At 47.5% G+C, this 12,500-nt stretch overlaps 2 protein-coding genes across 2 annotated transcripts in view; one reads left to right on the top strand and one right to left on the bottom strand.

The window, feature by feature from the left end:
* Positions 1-12,500, bottom strand: part of LOC145392168 (uncharacterized) — a 35,300-nt gene that overhangs the window by 11,033 nt on the left and 11,767 nt on the right. The gene's annotated exons all lie outside the window — the stretch shown is intronic.
* The window catches only part of LOC145392043 (uncharacterized), a 13,226-nt gene continuing 6,792 nt past the window's right edge, over positions 6,067-12,500 (top strand). Inside the window, exon 1 of the mRNA XM_080266500.1 lies at positions 6,067-7,496. Within this exon, the coding sequence (XP_080122626.1) occupies positions 6,067-7,496 (1,430 nt within the window). The remainder of the gene's footprint in view (positions 7,497-12,500) is intronic.

Below are 12,500 nucleotides of genomic sequence, written 5' to 3'. Positions count from 1 at the left end.
CTAGGAAGGCAGAAAGGGAGGTAGGTAGGAAGATAGGGAGGGAGAAAGACAAGCAAGCAGGTTAGCAGATAGGTAGGTAGGTCGGTAGCCAGCCAGAGAGGGATGCAGGTAGGCACGAATAGGCTACAAAAATAAAAGAAGGCAGGCAGGCAGGTCGTAGGCAGGGAGGTTAAGCAGGCAGGCAGACAAGAACAACTGTCGTCACACCAACAAATTAGGTTCACTGGCTAACTGGTGTTATAACGCTTGAACACCAAATAACCTGCCACCAACACCACAGACACGCCAACACACCACAACTGTGTCATCTTCCCACACCACACCCACGCCACACCACACCACCACAACTGTGTCATCTGGCCATACCACACCCTCACTACACCATACCCTCATCTCATCACATCACATCACACCACACCACACCACACCACACTACACCCACGCCTCACCAAACCCACATCGCACCACGGTTGTGTTATGTAGCCATTCCACATCACCAAAACACACCAAACCAATCACCACAACTCTCATGTTCCCACACCACACCACACCTTCACCACCAGACCATGCCACACCACACCACCACAGTCGTGCTACCTCATCACGGCACAGACAAACCACATCACCACCAAAATTGTGACACCCCTCCACACCACACTACAGCAGCATCACATCACCGCCACACCTATGTCCAAATCGTACTACGCCACCCCCTCATCACACCACACCACATCACACCCTCACATCCACACTCTCATCACACCACACAACACACATCCCTACCTCACCCCACCCAACACACTGCCACCCCAGCCTCACCACAACACAGTTCAAGCAATTAAAACACAGGTAAAGTCCCCACACCTTCACCTACATATGGACAAACGGCTCATTTACCCCTAAACCCAGATACATACACTCATACACTCACCCTAGCACTAACCCACTACACAGATGTACCTTAACGAGTTAGCGGCTGGGTTTTTATTGGTCCTAAGTAGTAGTAGGTACAATGTGTGTGTGTGTGTGTGTGTGTGTGTGTGTGTGTGTGTGAATTAATCCACACACACACACACACACACACACACACACACACACACACACACACACACACACTGATGCGTTCTCCCCCGTAATGACCCCCCAAAAATAATGTCAATCTCATCGCGACCCTAATCTCGTCAGTTCTTCCCATTCTATTAATTCCCTACAAAAAAAAGACAATAATAACATGGAACGACTTTCTCTCTCTCTCTCTCTCTCTCTCTCCATACAAGAGGATACTGAGGTGTACTGTGCAGAATAAATCGCTGTGGAAGAACTGCTACGAGGCCCCTTGAACCGCCTAAAATACAACTCATATTCTGACACACACACACACACACACACACACACACACACACACACACACACACACACACACACACTACGATACGTTCTGGTCCTTCCTCTTCTCAGTGGCAGATACGATGCAATTATCAATGAGAATCGTTAAGCTTAAAAACCGACCCAATGAAGAGGGGAATTAGGTCGACTTTTAACCAGACAATTTGCGTTGGAATATGTGCCATTCTGACCTCACTGTTACGAGGCCTTTACCTTTGATAAGACTAGGGCTCACATTCTCCCTAACACCTCTTCCTTAGCGATTTATTTTTGGATATGGCTGGTTAATATCCTTTTGTATGTTACTGATGTAGAGTATGGCGATAGTGGATGGATATGTACCACAGAAGATGACAGTAAGGTAATAAACTAAACAAATCGCTTGCGACAACGTGTTAAGGAGCTTTCTTAACTAATGACAATACGAACAAAAACAAATCGATTGGGAAAAGGTGTTAGGGAGCTTCCTCAACCAACGAGAATACGAACAAAAAAGCATTGCGAATATAAGATGGAAATTTAACACCCCTCCATGTGACCTGTCATATACCGGAAGTGTGAGTGACCTGGCCTTCGTATAACGGGGCATAACACAAGGGTAACCGTGACCTGTGACCCACGCATAACGGAGGTCAGCTGCCATATGTCAACCCATCTGTTAGTATAACCCACCCCACCTTGCCTACTCCATTTCACACACCAAATGACGCCACACACACACACACACACACACACACACACACACACACACACACACACACACACACACACACCACTATTCTACACCACTATATCACACACCACACACCACCACAACAAACACACACCACCATTACATACCACACCACCACAACAAACACACACCACCATTACATACCACACCACCACACCACACCACACCACCACACCACCAGTCCACAAAATATAAATAAACTCTCACACACTGAAGGGGTCCAGGTATAACATGCAAAATTAATAATGTAACTAAAGAAGGAAAAAGTGCTTAGAGTGTCCACAGTTACTATATACTATTTATGGCATTTACTTCCCTTTTTTCCATATATCTTCGAGGCACGATATAGCTTAGACGGTCCGTTCCCTCCTAACAAGCAACAGATGGCGTCACACACCTACACATGCCACGGAAATGCTAATGGTTTTGATAATGGTAAATAATGGTACTTTTTTTTTTTCCATTTCAAGTTCAGGGGAGACGTGATTTATGGGTGAATGAGTTCTGGAGAAGTGACTGACCCCTCACTGGAAGCAGCATATGGCAAATACGGCTCAGTTTCGTGGACTGCTTTTACACACACACACACACACACACACACACACACAATCACTTCCCCCCCCTCTCTCTCTGTGGCATATAAGTGGCAATGATAGTGGAGTAGAAAAAGACTGATGATCAAAACCTGACCCCTCACTGGAGGTAGCATATGGCAAATACCACTACTGTTTTGTGGATTGCTTGCTTTGTCACTCAACTGCACACACACACACACACACACACACACACACACACACACACACACACTTTTATCCTTCTCCAACCCTCTCTCTCTCTCTCTCTCTCTTTCTCTCTCTCCCAAACAGACAATACTTAATCACCCTCACCAATGCCTTACAAACAGGTCTATGCGTCGGTGGTCAATTGTTTCTTGGTTTGGACGGTGGGCATTAGAGCACAATAGGTGACATGACTGTGTGTGTGTGTGTGTGTGTGTGTGTGTGTGTGTGTGTGTGTGTTGTCCATTACACACACACACACACACACACACACACACACACACACACACACACATAAGCACACCATCATCATCATTATCTACCAAAAGACAAAGAAAGAAGGAAGGAAGGAAGGAAGACAAGAAAAGGAAGGAAGGGGTATCAAGGAGCATGAGAGAAGGAATGGACAGTAAGAAGGAGGAAAGAATGAAAGGAGAAGTGGAATGAAGGAAAAAGAAAGAGGAAGGAGGGAAATGGAGAAGAGGAAGGAAGGAAAAGGAGAAGAGGAAGGAAAAGGAGAGAGAGGAGACAGGAAGAGGTAAGAGAGAGAGAGAGAGAGGTCAAGAGGAGAGCGTCAGTTGGGCTGGGTCAGGCACACAACATGCCTCAACCACCTGCCTTACCCCCTCCCCCTGCCTCTGCCTCACCCGCACCCTCTTCCTAAGCCCTTGTCACTGCCACACCCTACCTTTATGCCTTACCCTACCTCTGCCGCACCCTACCCCATCTTTAACCTACCTCAACCTCTCTCTCTTACCCTGCCTCTGTCTCAGCCACCTGCCTCCCCCTCCCCCTAAGTCTGCCTCACCCTCTACTAAACCCTACTCTACCTCACCCTGCCTCTGCCTCACCCTACCTCATCCTCACCATAACTCAGCCTCTCTCCCTCTCTCACCCTGCTTGTCTCAGCCACCTACTTACCTCCTCCCTCCTACACCCTGTCCTACCTCACCCTATCCCAACCTTTTCCACGCCCTCGCCCTGCCTTTTCCTGAACCACCTACTGTATACCCTTCCCCTGCCTCTGCCTTACCATACCCTCTGCCTCACCTTCTCCCGCCTCCTCCTCACCTATCCCTTCCCTAGCCTCCCTTCCGTTCCCCTGCCCCCTCCTCTCCCTTCCCTCCTGCCTCCTCCTCCCTCAGCTTCACCATTCCTCTTCCACACCCTTGCCTCATCTTCCTCCTCCCCTGCCTCACCCTACCTCTGCCTCAACCTCATCCCCCCGAAGATGCAAATACACGACACCGCTGGGGATATCTGCTTGTCATATTTTTCCTTGTAAATGTTTCTCAGCTTATCTCTAACTCACGCGTATCTGTGTACATATAAGAAGAGAGAGAGAGAGAGAGAGAGAGAGAGAGAGAGAGAGAGAGAGAGAGAGAGAGAGAGAGAGAGAGAAGTGGACAAATTACTGTTAACTCACCTACATTTATGCATCTGTTGCCTCCTGTTTACCCCTCCCCTTCCCTCCCCCACCCCATTTGTAGGGAGAGGGTGGGGGGAAGGGGAGAGGGGAGAGAAGGAGAGTGGAGGAGAGAGAGGAAAGAGACAGGAGGGAAAGAGGTGGGGGGAAGGAAGAGGGGAAAGAGGAGTGAAGGGAGAGGGGAAAGAGAAGTGAAGGGAGAAGGGAAAGAGAAGTGAAGGGAGAAGGGAAAGAGGAGTGAAGGGAGAGGGGAAAGAGGAGTGAAGGGAAAGGGGAAAGAGGAGTGAAGGGAGAGGGGAAAGAGAAGTGAAGGGAGAGGGGAAAGAGGAGTGAAGGGAGAGGGGAAAGAGAAGTGAAGGGAGAGGGGAGAGAGGGAAGAGAGACGAGGGAATGAGGGGAAAGGGAGGGGGGAAGAGAGAGGGAAGATACAAGAGGGGAAAGGGGGGGAGGAGGTGAGGGTGAGAGGGTTGTTATAAACTGGGTAACAAAATAAATATCTATTAAAAAGTTATAATTCTTCCCCCAAATAATCTTCCTTATAGACCCATTATATATTTTATCATATATCTTCCTCTTTCACTCATTATGCTTTCCCTCTTGTCTCTTTCCTTCGTGAGAGAGAGAGAGAGAGAGAGAGAGAGAGAGAGAGAGAGAGAGAGAGAGAGAGAGAGAGAGAGAGAGAGTTTCTTTAGATACCCCGAGTTACACAAACCACACAGACCTTACGATTCTTATTAGGTGGTCTGATACTTTAAGACCAGAGTAAAATTGCGCCTTTATCCAGATAATAATAATAATAATAATAATAATAATAATAATAATAATAATAATAATAATACAAAGGACGTGAATGAGATGTACTAAAATAAAGGGGGGAGGGGAGGAGGAGGGGAGGGGGGAGCAGAAAGGAAGGTGGAGAAGGAAGGGAGAGAGGAGGTGGGTGTAGGGAGGGAGGGAGGGAAGAGGAGGAAGAGAGGAAGGCAAGAAGAGGGAGGGAGGGAAGCAGGTAGGTAGGTACTGTGAATGAAGGCGGGTGGCTCACTGTCCAGTCCACTCCCGCGTCTCACCCAGTCCACACAGCCACCCCATCAACTCCACCTCAAGGCATACAAAACCAATCAGTCCTTCATTCTTGCACAAGTCGGTAGTAACAAGAGCTTCTCCAAAATACTGAAAGATAATTAACAAAAACTTCCCACCAATACCAAAAGACCATAAACAAATATAATTACTGAAAGAAAAACGACTCTTACACACACGTTAAAGCCCTTTCATTAACACATCAGGAATATAGAGCAAAAAAATTCCTTAGTGAATACCGAAAGCACGTAAAAAAAAAATGCTTGCCGATGTTGAAAGTATATTAAAAGCAAGATGAGTAAGAATGTAAGAACGCAAAGCTCTCCTATACCTTCCGTCGCAAGTAAAACCATATAGTGAATGTTGATAGCCTAGAATCACGGTTGGGAAAATAATACTGGCTTAAGGATAACAGTGCAGTGAGTTAACACAGAAGTGATTGCCGGATTATTCTGTGGGATTATATAACCTGAGTGGATGTTATTTTTCCTGGCCACAGCCACCCTATACAAACTCTGGGATTGGGCCTCTCGCAACAGGTAGACACACAGAGACAGAGAAACGTGACTTGGAGATAAAACGGAGTGGGAGACTACGTGGTCATTAATCTTCATCATGTCGCCTAGTTCAGTGTTCGTGTGATTTAGTGATCTTCCTCCACAATGGCGATGGTACCACAGCTCGGGTTTGGGTCCGGGTTTGGGTCTACTGGTCTCTTGGTCCAGCACCCGGGTCCACTGCCCCAGGCCAGACCGCGGGCCATCACAGCAGGGTTCGATCTGGGCAAGAACCGCGACCTATCGCCCAGTAAAACAAGCTTCCCCTCACAGAAAATCGAGAACCTATTCTCCCAGTTTCCAGCTTCCTTCATTGCCGCCACACAGAGCCACAGACGTCCTACCACAGCCACACACGCCAAACGACGTCCCACCACAACCACCACAACTACCACAAGCACCACACCCAGACCGCCGCAGCACGGTGTGGTGAGGACAGGGGTACCTCGTTTTGTAAGCCAGTTTCACTCCGGGAGCGTTGCAGGGGGTGGGCGGGATGATGTGGGTGGTGATGACGATGGTGTGGTGTTGGTGGTGGGTGTGTTCAACCTGCTGGCCATACTGGTGTACGCCGCCCATCAGTATGTGGTGGGCGGGCCGGGTGGACTCAGCGAGCGAGTGATACAGTGGCAGGTGCAGAAGGTGTTGGATGAGATGGTAATCAAGGTTCACAGCTCCCACTACGTGTCCAATCTGCTGTCCCGTGCACTCACCACCCACCCCGACCCAGACACCGACCCCACTCCCATACCACTGCTGTGGCAAACCCTGCTGGGCACCCTGCAGCAGCTGGTTCACGGCAACAACACAGCTGCCAAAGAGTGGTTGCAACAGGCCAGGACGCGTGTGATGACCGAGGTGGGAGGGTCCGATGCGGCGCTGGGCACGGTGCGACTGCATCCCGCCGTGTACCGACCCCTGCAGCACCTGTACACCGCCCTCATTACCGCTGACCCTGCCACGCTAGACGCCATGCTGGACAGACTTACTGGCCGTGCCCTCGGCCAGCACCCCACCCGTGTCCTGGCCACCATGCTGTCCTCCCTGGCCCAGCTGGATACAGATCAGCTGCACGCCACCCTCACCGCCCTCACTGCACTGGGTCGTGCACAACAGCGGGTCAATGTCTTGCCACTCCTTGCACGAGCACTGCGACCCGCCACAGCGACTAGCCCTCGGGGGGTAGGAGGCACCCTCACCACCACACCAACACCCTCACCCCCATCCTCACACCGGGCGAGGCGGTCCTGGGGGTGGCCGGGTGCAAAGGCAGGTGCAGGAATGCGTCGGCAGCGTGTGATGCGTGCGAAGGGTGAGGTGTGGGACGAGGGAAGTCTGGGTGGCAGCAGGTCCGGCCACTGGTCAGACAGATGGTTCTCCCTGGTGACACAAGTGGCACCGGTGGGTCTGGACGTCAGCACACTGTATGCCAGGGCACGGGCACGCCCACCATGCCTGCGAGCACTGCTGTGTCGCGCCAACAATGCCTGGCGCCAGGTGGGCCCAGTGCAGGCAGCACTCATACCACTGGCAAGGTAGGCATCATTATCTCATACACAGACCACTGGCAAGGTAAGTATCGCAATCTCGTATCTCACACACCACACAACATCACCTCACGTCTTACTGATGTCCTACCCCTGTCGTATTCCACCCTGCTTTGGTATACCACTAACTAATCTGCTGCACTACACCCTACAAACTTGACTCAGCCCAACTGCAAACTATTTCATTTTACCCTTAACCAGACTATATTATTCACTTTCCATTAACGCTATCACCTAAAGAATTCAATTTCATCTGGGAATAGACTTTTCAAACTACCATACTCGATACACTAACTTTTTCAAAAACAGGGGATCTCCTAAGCTGAATAAAATTACACCGAGATGGCAAGAGTAAAACACAAAAACACATCACTGCATGGAAGGGTTTAAAGCTCCCTGCATCACTCTGCCCCCCCTCCCTGTCACACCCCCATCACCCGTTCCCCTCTCTGCCCTACCCTACTCTCCACAGTCACCTGATATCAGAGTTGCTAAACGGAAATAAGCAATATTCTTGAGTTATGGTAGTGATAGTTTATGCATTACCGGCAACGAGAAGCCAGACAACAGCAATATAAAATGACCACACCATCTTATGCCAGTATTCTCGTAAATTAAGACAGCTCCCTATCACCCCTTCCTAAGCGATTTATTCTGTGTGTTATACCATGCTGTCCTCTTCTGTGTTAAATGAATCCTTCCAAGATCTCCATACGCCCCATAAATAACGAACATATATTAACCACCCATATCCAAAAAAAAAAAAAAAAAATCGCCAAGGAAGAGGTGTTAGGGAGCTTCCTTAACCGAAGTGAATACTAGATGTAGACAGGATAAAGAAAACAATATAACACTCACCGCCATACCTATCTACCGTCTATCTATCTATCTATGTAGCTATCTGTCTGTCTGTCTTCCGTTATGCGGATGTTTGAGCGGGTCAGAGGAAAGACAGACAGAGAGGAAGGCAAGCAGTTCACATAGCCTATAACCTCTCTCTCTCTCTATCTATCTATCTGTCTGTCTGTCTGTCTCTCTCTCTAATTACTTCCCAGGTAAGATCAGTGTTGTGGGAGAGGGGTAAGGGGGGGGAAGGGTGAGAGAGTTTAAGAGAGTTCAAAATGCCACGGCCGTCCCACCTACCACTACTACTACTACTATTACTACGATTACTACTTCTATTACGACATCTTAACCACCATCACCACCACTACCACCACAATCGCTACCTCCACCAACACCATCACCACCACCAACAGGCTATCATCATTACTACCACCACCACCACCACCACCACCACCACCATCTACTCACCCTATCACCCTCCATCAAAACTACCAACATTACTACCACAACCACAACCTTTACTACAACCATGACTATCAACCACAACCCCCACCTACCTACCACTACACCACAGCGACTACCTACCTACCCTACACCAGTATTAAAACACCCACATTATTACCATAAACATCATGAGTGGCAGGAAATAGATGAGAGAGAGAGAGAGAGAGAGAGAGAGAGAGAGAGAGAGAGAGAGAGAGAGAGAGAGAGAGAGAGAACAGTTAGAGGCAGCACCATCTGTCCTAGTACCAAGTTATAACAATCTCTGTACAGCTAACTAACTGCCTGTGGTTATAACGGCACACACAGATAGATGAAGTAGATAAATGGCCACTGATATACTGACTGGTAAGCTTAGATAGATAGATAAATAGATGGATAGATAGATACACTCACAGCAGGACTGATGGCTTAGATATAAATAGATAAACTGACACACGAACTGGCGAAGCTGATGGTAAGAGACTGTACATAAAAAAATTACCACACCAAGTCTCCTACTGACACAGAGACTGACATACTGCAGATAAATAATTGAATAAAGTAATATATTCATTGATAAACTTGGACACAGGGGCTAATAAAGACTGAAATAGAGACATGAGAAAAAAACTGCGCTGATGTATGTAGAGATGGATGGGTGGATGGATGGATGGACGGATGAAGTGTGTTGGTCATCTGAAACTGGACCTACATAGATGTGCATTAGGGCGACCAACATGAGGCTACTTTTATCATCACTACTATTTCTGAAAGGGTTTCCGAGCCATCAAACTGGAAATACATGTAAGAAAAAACATTAATATACCCGTAAACTGAAAAGAAGGCGGCGACAAACGGACAGACAAGGGCAAACATACAATTTTAACCTTTTTATCTCAGACAACCGAAAAACACTGTCTGCATTAGGCACATTAAAGCACCTTACGCATGGCAACTCTCTCTCTCTCTCTCTCTCTCTCTCTCTCTCTCTCTCAGTATTTCCTACTTCCTATGATCTCCAGTCTTTCAAACGCAGTGTGTCCAGGCATCTCGAAATGAATGAATCTTGAATTTGGCTCTCTCTTGTATTTTGTTTTTCTCTTGGAAGGAACAGTTTTGCGGGCTCGTTGCCTTTGGTTCCTTCTTCCTCACATAAAAAAAACACACACACACACACCAGACAAACTCACATCCGTCGGGTACATGGCAAACAGCACAAGAGAATGGGTTAAAATTCTTGACTAAAACACATTCTTGCCGTGGTGAGGGGACGCTTGTAAAATCCAGTGACCTATACGACTCAGGCGGAACCATACTAGGCAGGACCACTTTTTACGAATGAATGACCGAAATTGAGTCCTGACCCAGTGTATAAGAAGTGTAAAAGGTTATTAATGTCAAGTGTGGCAGGTGTGTGAAGGGTGTAAACGGCAGGTGTGATGGCAGGTGTGTAAAGGTGTGGGATGTAGCAGGTGTGGACCGCTGGCAAAACATCATAGGCTTCTTAAGTGTTGTTTTAAGACAGACTGCAAGACGTATAAAACACACACACACACACACACACACACACACACACACACACACACACACACACACACACACACAGGGAAATGAATAAACTGAGATACTAATGAATGGATGTATGGGTAAACACAAGCAGCCAGATGGATGAATGGATGAAAGGACGGAGATATGTATTTCGTAATTCACTTGTAGAAACAGATGAATATATTGATAATGGCATAGATATTTGAGTATAATATGATAGAAGGAAACATAAGGTATATCAGTGTACTCTGCAATTATTGAAGAAATTATGTACGTAGATAGATAACTAGATAGATAGATATGAGAGACAGAAGTAAACGGAGAGAGAGAGAGAGAGAGAGAGAGAGAGAGAGAGAGAGAGAGAGAGAGAATGACTAAGCAATGGTTCCTGGTCAGTCTTTCTCTTCTGTTCATCACACTTCATACACAGGTGGTACACCCGCACTATATAATACAGTACAGTAATAATCTATCTATCTATCTATCCATTTACCTATCTATCTATCTTACCCTTATTGATATTCCTCTCCACTCCATCCCCCAACTGCACAATAAATAATAATAATAATAATAATAATAGAGATGAAAACAGCAGCAGTAGTAGCAGAGGGAACAAAAACAATAATAATAATAATAATAATAATAATAATAACAATAATACGATGTGAATGGCAGACTACAGAAAACGGAGAAATTAGGGCAAACTAACTTATTTTGGGGAGGGTCAAGTAAGTGCAATGTCACTGATGAAGCTAAAGTCATGCCATGTCATTCCACTCACTCCCTGCGCGCCAACAGATCTGGGTCACCTCAATAGATCACAAATACACCTACACATAACACCACTTGGACACGGGGACCTGTTTGACGATGATATTGGTGCTTTTCGTCTGGTTTTTGCTGTGTGTGTGTGTGTGTGTGTGTGTGTGTGTGTGTGTGTGTGTGTGTGTGTGTGTGTGTGTAGCTAACCATACAGTACAAAGAGCATTGGTAAACAACAAACACCACACCCTATCGCCTTCTGTTTGTGTTTATCAAGAGGTGTGTGTGTGTGTGTGTGTGTGTGTGTGTGTAGGGGGAGAATGTCACAGACGGTAAGATTTCATTCCTTCACAACGGTCAACTTTTTATTACTATTATTATTATTATTTTTGCCATATCCTATGCATGTGTACACTATAACATACACTCACACACGTCTCTCCCCCTCCTCTCTCTCTCTCTCTTAGACAAGCGGGGAGGGGAGAGGAGGGGAGGAGAGAAAAAGAGGGGAGGGGAGGAGGGAAAGAGGGAGGAGGAGGAGGGAAAGAGGGAAGGGGAGAAGAGAAAGAGGGAAAAGGAGGAGAGAAAAGGAAGGAGAAGAGTAACCCCATCAATTCAATTTTTTTTCTGACATTTCAACTCTTCAATCCAATTACATCTTTGTTTTTGTTTTAACTCAAACCTCGCTACCTCAGTTAAATTCTATAAACGTTAGTAGGTGCCTGTGATAGTGAAGGTGTTAACGAAGGCTGTCTCTAACCCCTTCCAGTGTGAGGAGCCTAGCTTGGGGTGAAGAAAATTGTCTGTGGGTAGCAAGAATAAAATCAAGAATGGGCATCGGTCTTAAAGGGTTACCGATGAGGAGAGTAAGGAAGGGAAGAAGTGAAGGGAAGCGATGGCTGGAAGATAAGTGGAAGGGGGGGAAAATGAGGAAGGAGAGGGAAGGTAGGAAGAAGGGGAGGGAAGGGGAGGGAATGGGAGGAAGAAAAGTGAGGAGAGGGCAAGGAGGGGTGGGAAGGGAGGAAGAAAAGTGAGGGGAGGGGAGGGGAGGGAAGGGAGGAAGAAGGTGAGGAAAGGGGAGGGAATGGGAGGAAGAAAAGTGAGGGGAGGGGAGGGGAGGGAAGGGAGGAAGAAAAGAGAGGGAAAGGATGGACAGGGATGACGAAACTAGAAAGAGGGGAGGGAAGGAGAGAAAAAGGGGGACGGAACTGGGGAAAACTGGGGCAAGGAGAGGAAAGTCACGGAAGGGAGAAAGGGATGGGAGGGAGAGAGAAAGAAGGAGGGAACAGGAAACAGGGGAGGGGAAGAAACGGATAGGGAAGAGGGGAAGGGAGGGATTGGGAGGTGGGGGAG

Source organism: Coenobita brevimanus, chromosome 21 (assembly GCF_032717465.1).
Source record: "Coenobita brevimanus isolate Jiangsu-jjx chromosome 21, ASM3271746v2, whole genome shotgun sequence".
Lineage (NCBI taxonomy): Eukaryota > Metazoa > Arthropoda > Malacostraca > Decapoda > Coenobitidae > Coenobita > Coenobita brevimanus.
The sequence above is the reverse complement of the archived record's forward strand: the minus strand, read 5'-3'. Positions and strand labels throughout refer to the sequence as shown.